Source organism: Nylanderia fulva, unplaced genomic scaffold, assembly GCF_048542155.1.
Source record: "Nylanderia fulva isolate GAGA-0341 unplaced genomic scaffold, ASM4854215v1 Scaffold17, whole genome shotgun sequence".
In the NCBI taxonomy this organism is placed as follows: Eukaryota; Metazoa; Arthropoda; class Insecta; order Hymenoptera; family Formicidae; genus Nylanderia; species Nylanderia fulva.
Genome location: NW_028189945.1, coordinates 4015420 through 4031941, shown reverse-complemented (window position 1 = coordinate 4031941; position 16522 = coordinate 4015420). Strand labels below are relative to the sequence as shown.

The 16522-nt window shown below is 30.0% G+C and overlaps 1 protein-coding gene across 4 annotated transcripts in view; it reads right to left on the bottom strand.

The window, feature by feature from the left end:
- Positions 1 to 16522, bottom strand: part of LOC114938257 (mRNA-capping-enzyme) — a 26262-nt gene extending 9740 nt beyond the window's left edge. The window contains exons 1-5 of one of the 4 annotated variants that reach the window (XR_014924406.1): positions 16293 to 16522; positions 15197 to 15992; positions 10192 to 10401; positions 5615 to 7417; positions 3200 to 5177 (exon numbers count right to left, since the gene is read on the bottom strand). Coding sequence is in view for 1 of the 4 variants with exons in the window: in XM_085481210.1 (XP_085337336.1) it covers positions 10192 to 10401; positions 15197 to 15362 (376 nt within the window). In the remaining 3 variants the exon portion in view is untranslated. Of the gene's footprint in view, positions 1 to 3199; positions 5178 to 5614; positions 7418 to 10191; positions 10402 to 15196 lie in introns of those variants that run through there. The other 3 variants (XR_014924407.1, XR_014924408.1, XM_085481210.1) reach the window with 3 other exon arrangements.

Sequence of the window (16522 nt, the reverse complement as noted above, 5' to 3'; positions counted from 1 at the left end):
CTTTTTGTCAATTCAGAATAATTTAAAATGTCGTTTACTGCTGAATTCATCATATTTCTTAATAAAAAAACATAAAAAATATCACAATGCTTTCGAAGAATGGGATATTCTATATATCCATTTTTCCTATGCCATAATCTTGACAAATTATGTTTATTTTCACATTTGACTATCCTGATTAAACTAAGGCGATAAATCCTTTAGTTGTATTTAATATATACGTTTTAGTCTAAGTTCATCATTGTTATTGTTTGCCTTTTTTAGTAGATTTAAGTCGGATATTTTAAATTCCAAGTTATTCGAATCTGTACAGTACAGTAGAAAATAATTTTTACAATTTTTACTGTGGACAAAATTGTGAAATATTCTGTGTGATATTAGATAAATAAAATATTAATATAATTATTACGCAAATGTCTCCATTAAAATCTTGATAATTTTATGTAACACATTAAAATTAATAAATTATTAAATACCTATTGAACTATTGCATTATTGTGTACAAAAAAAGAAAAAATATCAAATTGTCAGATATAATAAAAATATTCTGACTTTTGCTTAATTTTTCTCAAGTATATACAATTAACTGCATAGAATAATTTCGCTGTTTATATGCGTATGAAAACTAAAATTGCCAAGATTTTAATGAAGATATGTTTGTATAATATTAATATTATATTTATCCAATACATCACATAGATATTTCACAATTTTGTCGATAGTAAAAATTGTAAAACTTATTCCGCTGCAGAATCGAGTAACTCAAAATTAAAAATATTCGATTTAAATCTTCTAAAAAAACAAATAATAATATTGATAATAAACTTGAAACAGAACTTAGAACAGGAATAATTTGCATAAATCTCGAGAATAGCAGAACAGTTAATTCAAAGATTAATATTTATGAGGAATCTGGTCCAAATGTCATACTCGATCAAATCAAAATACAATTGTGCAGATTTGGAGATCAAATACTGCACAACTACGCTTAATGTCATAAATTAACAAATAAATATTCGGCTGTGACGTAAACGATTATCTAGCACTATCGATTATTATCAAACAAAATATTACATAAATTTTATCACAACAAGTATACATGATTTTATGTAACATAAATTTAAATAGTTTTCTCTAAATAAGCTACTAGTTATTCTTAATAAACTTCAAAGATCCTGATAATGAACAGTACATGCATACACGTGTATTATATAAAATAATAAAATACATCGTAGTTACGTCAATGTGATATGAACGCACTATCTCGTTTATTAAAATACAACGAAATCAGGATGCCATGACAAACAAGCAAAAACTATCCGTAAATGATAAACATATCAGCAATAATAATCGATCTGTTAACTCTGTAAATGCAGTAAAATATATTGATTAAAATAAATCTTCCAAACCACAGTCCAAACAGTTTACAATGAAAAACTAATGACAAAATAATGACTATATATTATTTTAAAAAACAATATAATAAAAAAACCCACCCCAAAAAAATTAGTGACTATACATATTACCTATATATAATATTAAAAGTATAAAACATAATAATAAAGTAAAAATTGGTATATTGCCGTATCATCTACGGTTGCAAACGCCAAAAAATTTTATTTGCTTTCAAAATAACATTAGTCAACGTCAAAATGTCTTACTACCTGGTATTGTACCGCTTGTGCACAATACAACACAAAAGAGATAATCTTCTATTTCTTAAAACTTTCTAATCGTTTCTTGTAAAGCTAGTTTCACTTTATCCTTTTGTTTGACTTCTTGTCTGTTTTTCCTACCTGCTATTTATGGTATCCCAGCAGGCGAGAAAAGATATTTTCCAGGTAGCAAGGGACATGTCATTTTCGACATCAAACAGTACCGGCTTTAGGGTAGGGCGCAGTGAGGCGACTGCCCTGGGCGCTGCTGCCCGGTGCCCCATAGAGAGTCCCTCTAATAAGATGTCGTGACTCTTATTAGAGAGACTCTAGTGCAGTACCGACTTTAAGGGGTGGCGAGGGCGGTCGATCGCCTAGGGCACCAGATCTGTAGGGGCGCTGCTGCCCGGTGCACCTTAATTAGTAAAGCTGCTATGTAGTCTAAACATTTGAATGGGCTGAATGGGCGCCACGATAATCTTGCCCAAGGCGCCAATGTTGCTAAAACCGGCACTGACATCAGATAATGTAATTTTGACATTTAATAACGTTTTTTTTTTAAGTAACGTGCATTTCATTTGCTATCTGGGATGATACGGCAATATATGAATGGGTTTTTTATAGTAATGGTAATGTACATATAATTATTTTGATAATAATGGTAATGTACGTATAATTATTTTGATAATAATTTATTTCAATCACAATATATTTTACTGCACTTAGAGTTGACCCGACCGATTATTTCGAAGTTCATCATTTATACACACATACACAATATACATAATAAAAAGACAAATAAATTGAAAAGTAGAAATTCAATTATTTTTTTCACATTACATAATTAGAGAAAATCAAGTATTTCATAAATTAACAACAAGATAAATTATTATAAAGATTGATAAATTGTTACAAAATTATTAAAATTTTTGGTCAATCTCTTATACTAAATAGACACTTGCACGATAACACTAACAATAAAATGATTTCTGCATATCATCTGCGAAATCTCGTCTATTCACCTCTAGAATCTTAGTATCTCGGAGGCAAGTTCAATCAGGTACAACCTGGAGATTATTTATATTTATACGAAAAACCATTAGTAACATATATATATTCTATATATTCTTTTATTTATCTTATTTTTTTTCTCTCGCAAAAGAATATCGTTCCGTCATGTAGCTTTGTCTCTCAATACATTTTTGAACAAATATATAAAGTTATTAACGGGACAATATATATTACTTATGAAAATCGGAGATTACAAAGTCGGATCGTATAGCATTTCTCGATCTTTTTTATATAATAATATTTTTTTGCATCAAGGATATAAGGAGAAATATGTTTCATTTAATATATTAAAACTTGATTTACTTATTGTCTTTGATTTACTTATTGCAAACTGCCGTAATTTGCTGTTCCATTTACATATTTAAACAATAATTTTTTATATGTATTGAAGAATTGCAAATAAAATTACGCAAACATACCGCTGGAGATAGGAAGAAGGTGAAGGTGTTTAAATAAAATTACACGAGAGAAAATTAAAATGTTAAAAATAGTGACGTAATTTTATTCGTTGAAAATAATCACATAACTCTGCTTATATATAATTACAAGTAACAATGTACATGTGCATACAATATATGTAAATGTGTAAATATATGTGATGTAAAAAATACGCTTATGCGCCTATGCAAAAGTGTGTGCTCCCCGCTTACTACGCGATTTTGGTACAAAGTGGAAACCTTTACTTTCACTGATAATGCATATCAACTCGGTCTATAATTCACATGTTTTTGCATTTGTGTTATTTTGTATTTTGTAGAGTATTTTTTACATCACATATATTTACACATTTACATATATTGTATGCACTTTGATTAAATTTCTTATGCATACAGTTTTTTTGGACCAATCAAATTTATTATGCATACGCTTATACGCCTATGCAAAAGTGTGTGCTCTCCGTTTACTACGCGATTTTGGTACAAAGCGGAAACCTTTACTTTCACTGATAATGCATATCAACTCAGTCTATAATTCACATGTTTTTGCATTTGTGTTGTTGTATTTAAATTTGAACAAGAATGCAGATATATTATATCTTTTATATATTAGATTATATTATTTCTTTTATATATTAGATTTTTAATCAAATTACAAATCCGAGCGCACCTTTATTTTTTTACGTCACATTCGTCCAGTCACATTGTATAAGCAGTCACATACGCCGTCCTTGTCCAAGAAACGTATCACAGTATCATCTTGTTCCAAGAGTAATTTACATGTATTTTATGCGTCGTGTCAACAAAACACATAATCAATGATACTGCGCGTCCTTCTCACAAAAAAAAATAAAATGATATCGAATGAAATATACATAAGCTTTGCATAATAGAATGGATATATTAATAAATAGTAAACTAATACATGTACATATAAATATGTTTACAGATTTTTGCTAGATAATCTTTAAAAAGATACAAATATATGAAACGTTAATATAGTGATACAAACAATTTGTATAATAGATAAAGTATTGACGATCGACGCGTACTTATATACAATAAAACACATAAAGGATATATAAAACCGTGCATACCAAAGAGAGAAGATTCAGCAAAGCTCCGATAGTCGAACGTAATTAATTATTTTATTGATTGTAAAAGGTTTGATCATTTTCAATTATTATTGGAAAAAAGATTAAGAAAATTTAAGGAAAGTGGAGTTAGAGAACAGTAGTTTTAACAATAAAATAGAAATTAGTAAGAGAAAAGAGAGTACAGAAATGATTTACAGTATAGTAGAGAAAGAAACATGTGGGTAAAAATATAAAATATCTGAAAATGTAAGATATAAAAATATAGAATAATATAAAACAGATCTGAGAATTATTTTTAAAATTCGGCTATTGGATTTATTCGAATCTCATCTCTATGTGATGTTTGTCGAAAGCGTAATATGCTTATATAAGCGTATTGTATCTATATATATCACAGACCTCACTAGGCAATATTATTTTCAAATTTTATTTTTTTGAGACTTATTTTTTCAAACCATATTTATTTAAAAAATTTATTTAAGTTTATTTAAAAGTGTATTTGACAAAATTTTCAAGTTCTAGGGACACTATTTTTCTTGGTCCGCGTACAATATGAAAAACGCGTGTTTCACATACCTGCTTTGGAATAAAGACTAAGCGTTTCAGCTTGGAAGAGAGGTATGGAATTAGTTTTTTTCCACCATTAAAGATAAGATTGATAGAATGGTTTCGTGAATATGTCTATTTATATAATATTTCATCAGTCATTAAATCAAAACAAGTTTCATTTTTAAATAATTGAAAGCACAAAGTTTCTATAAACTATGTTCCGTATGTTCCGTGTTTTTCGTCCCAAGAATAGCAACCTGGTATAGATGAGTGGAAAATCAGAAAATCATCTTCAATATGAAATGCATCTGATAATTCCTTTGGTATATATTCAGTAAGTCTAGAGTTGTATTGATCGCATTGGTAAACTGAAATGAAAAATAGTAGATTTTTAGATTTTTTCCAGCTAGAGTTGGACATTTATTAGCAGTAAAGTGATTGTAGAGAAATTATATTTTATAAAAAGTATCGCGCGCATAGATCAAATCCGAAGCTTTTTAGTGTATCATTAAGATTGCGGCAATCTATACACTGAGAAAAAATGCTGTTGATTCAATTAAACATCGACGTCTCTACCAGAAACATATGGAGTTGATTCATCAATATTTTAAATATTTTAATATTTCAATTTATAAAACAAAAGCATGACGTTTTGATTTGATTAATAATGTAATTGAATTAACAAAATAAAATTTAACTGCATCGATGTTATTGATTCAACAGTATTTTTTCTCAGTGTATGAGTACCAATGCGAGGACCAAGAATCGGATCCTTGAAACATTCTTGAAAAGATTAGAGCTGTACCTTGTTTACATGATGCATGTTATATTTCGCATGAGGGCCATTGTTAGCCATAGACTGCACTGTTGATGATGCAGCACTAGAAGTTGAATCATTCCCGCTGATTCCTGGTAATGATGCGCTGCCAATATTGAGACCATTGCTTTCGTTCTTATTGAAATTGCCTTCAGACTTTATGAAACCCATGTTACCTCGTGTTCGAATTCGACCCCCAGGAAAGAAAATATTGCGTTTTGTAATTGTTGTTGAGATGATGCGTCGCCAAGCAGATTCAAAGACAATTTTACATGTTGAATGGACATCGGAAAAATACAAAAAACTATAAGAATGTAGCGCGCGTTCCTACATTCATCTTTATCTCATACAAATTAATGATGTTAGGCGCTCTTCATTATTTTTTTTTTTTTTTATTATTTTTTAATTAGATCACATGATATGATCTTTTGTAGAGGTTTTTTCTCTTTATGCGAATTTAGATGTTAAAAAGAGTATTTTCCAGTCCAATGTTCCAACAATCGCCAGGTTGTTTGTACACTATGTCATATATGATTTTATTTTCCTGCACATATAGTAACACTAGATCTTTGACTGCGCAGGCATCCTCGAAGGAATCATGCGTCTCTTGTATGATCCGGTTGAGTTTCCACTTCGCTAACCATTTTAATGAATGACAATACGGAAACGGTTTACTATGTGGGAACAGCGCGGTAGTATCGATGATTTTATCGTGGAACAAGCGCAGCATTCTGAAGTCGCTGCCTAGATTATGACCGAGTATAATCGTCTCAGCATAGATTATGGTCTTCAGTTCTTTCTGGACATCTTCGAGGGTCGTGGTGACGTCCAACAAATCCTGTTCCGTAATGCCGCTGAATCGAGTATTGTAATCGATGATTTCGCTGCTCGGCTTGACGAACTTGTTGTATACTATTTTGCCACACAAATTTACAAGGGTGACTTTGATGAGCTCGAAACCATGTCGCGTGTAGCACATCTCGCAATCCAGAGCATAGACGGTGTGATTCTGTTTATCTTTAGACGATTCGGTATGTACGTAACCCGCGAAGGGTCCGTTTATTCCGGGTTTCGTAAAGCCGTTCCACACATGTCCGTTCGCCTTCGTGCAGCCCAATGACAATTTCAATTTGTTACAGCATGTCCAGTATTGTTCTTCGTTGTATCCTCTGTCATGCAATTTGCCCCAATGATAAGAGCAACAGTCCTTCTTCAAGTACTCGCCAGTCTCGTCGACATAATATATCATTTGGCATCTGGCACACGTCCGCTTGTTTTTTTTCGACAAATTCTCCCGCTCGTCTTCGAAAGAACTATCGGTCATGTAACCGCTGTCATTGTTGTCATCTTTTTCTTTTGCAATGGCAGTTTTCTGGGACGGATATATTATGTTATTAATCATCGCGCAATTTCGAGAGTCGCGCGAAACCATCGGGAAACCGCGTGTTTTCTTATGGATCGGCCACTTGTCAATAAGAAGCTCGAGGATGAAATAAAAACTGGGCTCGATTCGGAACATATGCAATCGTTCGTTATGATTGCGATATAAGTTGGTGGCAGATTGTCCTTTTTCCCACTTATCAGAATATATAGAGGTAAATCTCTGCTGCCACGATGACGGATTGTCCATTGTAAATTGTTCATTCCTTCTTGGATCATTCCTTCTTGGTTGATACATTCCATGGTGAGATCGAAATTCTAAACTCCAGTCAACCGGCGGCACATATAATGATGCACGTGGTTCGTAATGCACAAACATTTGTGGGCGTAAAAGATCCAGGTTCATCCGATCTATTTTATATCATGTGAAAAAACAAATGTAACGTTTATTAAAAATGTTTGTTATAGTTTATTATATGAAAAATACTTTTTTATCGCTAAAAATGTTCACACGCACATGCAAATCAAACTTTTTTCTTTCTTTCTTTCTTTCTTTTTATTATTATTATTTTATTTAACTAATGAAAAAACTTATGTTTTTTAAATATTTGGTGTACATAGCTAGACAAAAAGAAGTAAATTTTTTACTTACATTCTGATAATCTAATATGAAAGAAACGAGTTTTCGCTAAATTAGAGATTAAAATCTATAAGTCTCTTTTTATATTTTCATAATTCCTTTTGAGGGACCATAAAAATCTTGTACAAATTTATTCATATGCTGATGACATTTTTACGAAAGTTCGCGTAATGTGCACTACTTTTGTTGTCATTAAACTTGATAATTGCAAACATCATTGAGAAACAATCATAACGGCGTCAATAAGTCGTCCATTTACATTGAAACATTTTTTAGATAGTCTTATGGGGACATATTAGTTTTATAATAATAGAATATTAATACATAAACATTTACAAAATCACTTTAAAAAGATATACAAATTAATTTTTGCAAATATTTTGGCACATTTATCGAGCCATTCTCAACGCAATAAAAATATGGAATTAGAGCTTATGTATGATATAATTCGTAGCCGATAATCACATTATGAATATTATACATGTAAGCTTTAACTCCATATTTTTATTGCGAAGAGAATGGCCCGAAGAATGGACCAAAACGTTCACAAAAATAAATTTTGTATGTACTTTTTTTAATGAACAATTTATCGCGCACTGACCAATGACTGCACTGTATTTTTTATTGTCATTTTTTAGTTTATATTATTGATTATATAAAATTATATAAGATTATTGTTTTTTATTATATATTTTAATATTTTATTTAATATATATATATATATATATATATATATTCAATATTTTATTATAAATATACTTAAAATTTTATTTTAGGAATATAAAATATTTCTTCACATTCCAAGATATAATTTTTTCCCGAGTCTTAATTATATTTTCGCGTCAAATTGTGTCTGACCTACTGCACGAACGACGTCGTAAAAATCACTTTTATTCGCAGAATAAATAAATATAAAAACGAGCAACATACATAAGCATCATATAATATTCGAGTATAATTATATACCTAATCCTTTTAAATTTTGCATAATCACAGATTAATTTTTACATTGCCCATACAAACAAATTAATTTTGACTCTAAAATCTTTGATTTATTTATGTGCTCATCAGAAAAATACATTTTTTAAATATTTAGAAAGTTCGAAGAGTAAAAAATTATTACAGAAATCGTAAAAAAATGTAAAAGAAAATCGAAATTATGCATAACTTAAATGTTTGATTTATCTACAAATTTTAGTCATAATTTACTTCTTCACTGCTTTTCCCTAATGTATGATTCACACGAAATTGATTTATGAGAGCATATTTTTATTTATTTAATGATGACTATTTGATAATGTCTTATCAATATCTGATTGATGTTTTCTCTGATTAATAGTTTTGTTCGATTTTCTCCGCATTAATATAATATGCATAATAAATATACACATTTATAACTAATATATACATATGTAATTAATATATTTCTATATTTAGCGGCATAGTATCTAACTCAAAAATTTATAATTAATTCTATATAAAATAAAAAATAGAATAAATCTCGACTTTTCATTGTCCAAATTTGCGATTGCCAATTTTCGTCTCACAAAAAAAATATATATTTTTAAATTCTTAAATAACATTGGAACGCGATCATACTAATTCATAATAATTTGAAAAAATTGTGTATTTTTTATTAGATTTTAATCACAAAAACTAAAAAAACTTTCTAAAATGCTTTACTAAGAAAGTTTATTTTTCGATGCGATTTATTTTTCGAACGATTTTTCGATAGTTATACATGTAAATTGAACTTCACTGATATCGAATACACAAAAAATTTATGGCATGAAAAAAATGATTAAAAAAGGAAAAATTCACAAAAGAAAGAAAGAATGCATTTATAAAAGAAAGTTAAAGAAAGAAAGAAAAAAATTAGTAACATATACTATGCCGCTATAATTATCTATTGATATAGATAACATGGGCACATGCACATAAAAAAGCAGACTACCAAAATAATTCATCGAATTGCAAGTGACAAGTCTTACATGGTTCATTGCATCGTGTGAATCATTAAATTAATAAATCAAATTAAAAATAGAGCAAAATTTTCGCTGCTATAACATAACTCTTACAGTGGCATTTGTTCGTAAAAAATAGTTAAGAACTCTTGGTTTAATCATAAACTCTTTGCATTATTAGCAAGTAATTTTTCTTGTAATTTCAATTAAAGAATAACCTTGGTTTATTGCAACTTTTTAATTATACGAATAACGAAATCATGAATGAAATTTCTGTTAAATCGATAACAAAAAAGTAATGAAAAAAAATAAAAGTTTATTATATATTTCTTATTATATATGTCATACAAAAAATATCGCTTTTGCTAATAGTTAAAAATAAAAAATACTTAACATAGCGTTTATTCTCAAGCAAAATTACCAACTTTTTTCGAAGCGACTTCGCGAATCCAATGCACGCGTTTCAATCTTTTCACGTAATCATTTTCACAAATATTTGTATATTATTCAAATGAACTATGCCACTGGTTATGCGAATTAAGCATGCAACATCTATTTTTCTTATTCGTTTAATCACGTACCTCCACTACAGCTTACAACGTATCTTCCATTATTTGAAAAACTCATATCGTAGATGTGGTCGGTATGTCCTCTGAGCGTAGCGATTTCCCAAGGATGAGAAGGAAGTTGTCTATTTCGCCTGTTCCTTGATCGATTCTCTCGTTGAGCATTCACAGAATGATAGGTGTTATCATTCATAGGTGCAGTTGCTAGCTGATTGTGAGCCAAATCTGATACAAACATAAATGCATAAGATTAACACTTTGAACGAAGACAAGATTTTCATGCACATTTGACTCTTTTATAATAAAGAAAAACCATTTAACTGTTTTAGTATATATGTACGAAAATAATTAAAAATAAACGTTTCTTAACGTACTATGTAGCTCCATCCAATGTTGCATACGGAGATTGAATGGTGATAGCATATTGATAATTATCGACACAAAATTGCTATATATAACACACACGTGCACAATATATGTATATGTAAATATAAGCTGATGTATATTTAATATTATATTAATATGTGTGTTTAATAATGTACAAAAACTGCTAAAACTGTACTGTACTGTACTGCTAAAAACTGTACTGCTAAAAACTGTACTGCTAAAAACTGTACTGCTAAAACTGTATCAATTCAGTTAAGCGACCGTTTCTGTGTAAGCAACTATGCGAACTGTGCAGATAGAAAACCCTTGCTTCCGTAGGTAAGCGGACATCCCTTTCCACTTCCCTTTCCACTTCCTAATCATTGGGCCCTAAACCAATACTGCCCAAATATTCGGACCAATCTCTTGCTTCGTATATCCCTTCCACTATTGCTCTGGAAAGAATTTGGAAATACCTGGTGGTGGTGGTGGTGGTGGTGGTGGTGGTGGTGGTGGTGGTGGTGGTGGTGGTGGTGGTGGTGGTGGTGGTGGTGGTGGTGGTGGTGGTGGTGGTGGTGGTGGTGGTGGTCGTGATGATGGTGGTGGTGGTGGTGGTGGTGGTGGTGGTAGTGGTGATGGTGGTGGTGGTAGTAAAAGAAAAAAGACCCATGTCACACTAATAAGTCAATTGTATAAAGTTAAATTGTATAAAGTTTATTCTTCTTGTTTTATGAAAAAAAAATCTAATAACACAATGTTAACTAATTAATAATAAACTTTAAAAAAAGAGACAAAGTTAATATAATTTTCCAATTTTCAAAATTGATTTTCTCTAAATTATAAAATGATGTTTCGTATGAAAAAAATTATTTTATATTTTTTCGTTTATCTTATAATTATTTTTAATTTTATTTTTTAATGGAATTTACTCTTGTTTCAATTCAAAGATACTCTGTATATACGATCACAACCATTGTACCCTGAACCATAAAATAACACTAAAATCAAATAAAAATATTCACATAATAAATTCTAAAAATGTTCTAACATTACGATAAATAATTTAGTTTTCGCCAGAATTATTGTCAGTGTGTCGAACAGATATAATAAAATATACATACATATGTTGCACATATTACTACATACATATGTGTAACAGGTGTTGCACACATTACGTGTGCAAATTTAACAGATGTATAATTTATAAAATCACAATACAAAATCTCATTGTCATTAGATATACTTGTTAACGATGACTATCTAATAATAAACAAATTCGAAGAACATTCTAACATCACGATAAATAATTTAATTTTCACCTGAATTAATGTTTCGAATAAATATAATAAAATGTATCAAAAAACGCACATTTTAACAAATATATATTTAATAAGTACAAAAAAACTTTAAGTATTATTCGAGTTATGCTTGCTCAAAATATATTATCTTATCCCATTTCTTTTAAGAGATTAATCAGTCATTAAGGGAAAAAATTTTGTTCCAATTTTACTTTTTCATTTCCTTAATTAATACTTAATATCAAATCAAATCTAATTATTCATAAATATTATAGTGTAATTATAATGTAATTATAGTTGAATGCGCGCAGTAGTTAATATTTTGATGCATTCCAACGAAAATTTTCTATTAAGTAAATAAATATTAAATAATTAAATTTCTCTATTTCACTTTATATGTGTGTGTATGTATATCTATATAAAAACATATATCTTTTTTTAATTATAATATTAGTCCTGAATGTTTTACTTGTCATTATCATTAGATATACATATACACACCTGAAACAACGTACAAATATGCGGTTTATATTTACTTATGTCACAGCTAGATCTCTTCGCTCTTTTTCCTTTTTATCTTGATATACATTCTTAAATCATCCATTGAATTTTTAAACTTAAGCTCGGCTTTGAAATTTACACTCTCAATAAAAAAAGGTCTCCAATACTCGGAAAACTTTTCTTTGGCTAGCCATGACAAATGAATTTGTTTCTTTAAACATAAATATAAAAAATATCCAAAAAATTTTTTTACAACAGACGAAATTTATTTGATTGACAGATTCCTAGTATTTAGTAAAGAAAAGTATATAGAAATATCTATACAATAGAAATAGAGTATACACGTGTATAATTTATGTATTTAAGTTATGTATTTACAATGCCTTCTTATACCTATAAGATAACGGTTAACTTACAATATAAGAAAAAACAACCTTCTGTATTTCTAAGAAAAAGAATTTCTTTTAAACTGTCAAAATGTCAGATTTACAACAAACATATGGAATCAATTCACTTGTCGCTATACATTTTTGTTTTCTCAAGGACAAGATTTCAGGACTTGTGAGATTATCGATACCTTATATTTATCTTATATTTTTATTTATAAAATAAACAGCGAAAATCTGATGAAAAATATAAATATTTTTATGACTGATAAAATCACGATATAAAATGATATCACCATTTTTCACGTATTAAGATTATGGAAAATCGATATCGTTACTTTTGAATATTTTTCAAAAAAAGAAAACTCACGTTTAATTGGCTAATTACAAAATTTTTTTTGTTATAAAAACCATAAAAATCGTACTTCTTGAATGCAAACTACGTAATGGATTTAATGGTATCTATTAAAATTAAAGTCATTAACTAACGAAATAAAAAAAAAAACATAATTGACGCTTTCTGTGCATAAAAATGATTTATTGGCATTAATGTCTAGATATTGCATCATAATTTAGAATTCTGTCTGCCAACTGGTGTTTCTTAAATTTATAATCTTTTACATAATTTGATTTTTTATATATTACATATAATATATGTATAATAATATATAACAAAATAATGTTAATATATAAATAATAATAATATAAAATAATACTTTAAAATTTAAAATGTTATATAACGTTATATTATAAACTAATATAATTATATTATTTAAATGTTATTTAATTATTATTATTTAAAAATATATTTTAATAATACATATAACAAAAAGAAACGATCAAACACAAATCTAGATTGTCATTTGAGTTAATTAACAATCAAAATATCGAAAAAACGGCTTTTTCAGGAATTTTAAATGTTTAAACTATTATTATTGGAACAAATATCTACAGTTTCATATGTGTAAGATTAAAATATATAGATTGTAATCTTAGTTTATAAGAACATTGAAGAATATTGAAATGCCTCCATCATTCCATGAGAATTCAAAGAAGTTTTGTTTTTCCATAATCTTGATTGCATTATTCAGAGCGACTGTTCTTTTATAAAATCAATTATAGATTTCTATGTCGGAAACAGGCAAATGGGATTCACCCTGCCACATCTATCTTCGCACACACAAACCAAAAACTCATAGCAAATTCGATTGAATACATTATAGTGTATAATGGTGCACATTAAAAATTGTCGCATACAAATTTACAATAGTAAAATTATATAAAATAGTAAGAAAATAAATATTACAATTTTAAAAATATTATTATTTTTTGTGCTAAATATAATGATAATAACTCATAATATTAATTATCTCTGTTTTTATTTACCCTATTGTGAATTTATGTATTGTCTTTATTAATGTGCATTAGCAATAAAACTTGCTATCAGTTGCTTGCGAACTTTACAAAGCCTTAAAATATTATACACACACAATGTAAGAGTTTCTAAATGCAGTTTGCTCCACGTACGTGCATCAAGTTGCATCATGTACTCTTGATAAATTAAGCATACAAAAATCTACGTGTTTTTTCTGTGTGTGTGACTGTAAAGAAACACTATTTCTTACAAATTTTTCTTCAAACAGTCAAAACAAAGATATGTTCACAAATATGTATGTGTTTACTTGCAAAATGAATAAAAAATGTATACAAAATTTTATTATAAAATATTAAAGAATACACTCCAACAGGGCGTTACAAATCATTCGAGATGTTTGTTAAATCAATTACGACAAAACAACAAAAATTTTATTCTTATGTTTCGTCGATTAAATAATTCGAAATATTTATTATATCATATAAAACGAATTTAGAAGCTAAAAGCAGGATAATTTCGACAAATTGTAATTTTTACGAATGTATAAAAATTGTGGCATTCATTATTTTTAAAGAAGCATTTAATGTAAAATGTAAAGTCAAAATTTGGCGGGAAATAGATTTTTCTTGATATCGAGACTCGAGAGAGAATTACAATGGTTCTCATATCATTATTATAAAAAAATCATGTGAAAGTTAAGTAAGTGTCAAACAAATGACATGCAGGATTATTTAATAATACATGTACATACATATATATATATATTCCGTTTTGTACAAAGAAGAGATAAAATAAGATAAAACAAAAAGGAGCGGATGCAAACATGACAAAAGGCATCTTCGTATTAGTTACATTTCCTGTGCTCGAATCCTTCACTTCTCTCTCTCTCTCTCTCTCTCTCTCTCTCTCTCTCTCTCTCTCTCTCTCTCTCTCTTCAAATATATATATTTAATCTTGTTTAGAGAATTTTCGAGAATTTCAAGTGAGCACGAACAAATGTATGCCATGTGGCAGACACGTGCAGCAGGAATGCAACTTTGATAGAAGTAATCTTAATGTATGCATATCCCTAATGAATAGTGACTAATGCTTACTTTTTGACGAGTCCTGCTCATCCTGGCTGGAAGGCGACCGCCTGCTGATCGCATGCCGAATCAGGATATAAATTGCGCCGGCGAGGCAGGTAGTGAGTAGCAGCAACGCGAGGTTAGGCGAATTGATGATATCCAGCATATTTCTGGAATCCGGCACGATTTCCATTTTCCGTTATATCTGTCCCAAGGGCGAGACACGCGTGATAAACACACACACACACGCTCTTACGCGCACACAATTGTTTGCAAAAAAAAGAAGAACCGGAAAAACTGCCGAACCACGCGGTGTCCCGCCGTCACAACACGCGATAACTGAACTTATGTACAGTGCGACGTATGTATGTGTGCGTACGTGTAGCTGTAAATTTTTGTCGTTTGCACTTTCTGCACTCGATTCTTCGCTTCTTCTCTCGCTCTCTCTTTCCGAATGACCGAACGTATGTTTGCCTCGTTTTAAAAAATTTTTCAAACGCCGTGATGTCAATTTTGTTCATGTCACTGTGATAAAAATTATTTATATGTTTATTGGGAACGATCGCGAGCAAATCCTTTGCGACCAACCCGAGAGAACCACGACTTATGATGCGGCGTGTATAAGGTACAAGTAGTGGCTCTTGGGTCATATAACACGTGACATAGATAGACGCGCGTCTCACTTCGAAATTCCGATCTGTGCGACGCGACAAGTTTTCGACGAATCCCTAATAATTTGTTCGCCCTAAGGGTCGGTTGTTCCAACTCTTGGTAAGTTTTACCCGACAAGTAGCACATCTTTGTCTCCTTTTTTAGAATTTATCTGAAAAAGATGAAAATATGCTATCTGTCAAGTAAAACTTACCGAGAAGTTGGAAAAATCGGCCCTAAATCGATTTAATGCAAATGTTTTTCCGATTCTTTCTCTCCTTTTTTATGACAATGCATCTAATTCGCAAAGTGTCTAAGCGCATCTGAGTGCACTCTTGAACTCGCGCGTCTGCGATAATTTGAAAGTCGCGTTCGAGAGTCTCGATTGTGCCACATCGATAAAACTCGAACGGTATAAATATCGATACACACACGTCAGCTGATCGATTTAAATCTAAATGCGCGCGATCACCTCCACTGTCAAATCAGTCCATTTGATCTTGTTGAAACAATAAAATTCCCGAACCAGCATCGCGGATTTAGAAGACAAGTTTTGCGAATTAAATTTAAATGCGCGGCTTACGAAAGCGATTGGAAACTCGATGACATTTAAATCTCACAATTTCTGGACTTCACGCGACGAGAAAACGCAATGTGATATGTTTCCTCGCGTTGTGTGATGCATGTTTGCGGCCTGCGAAT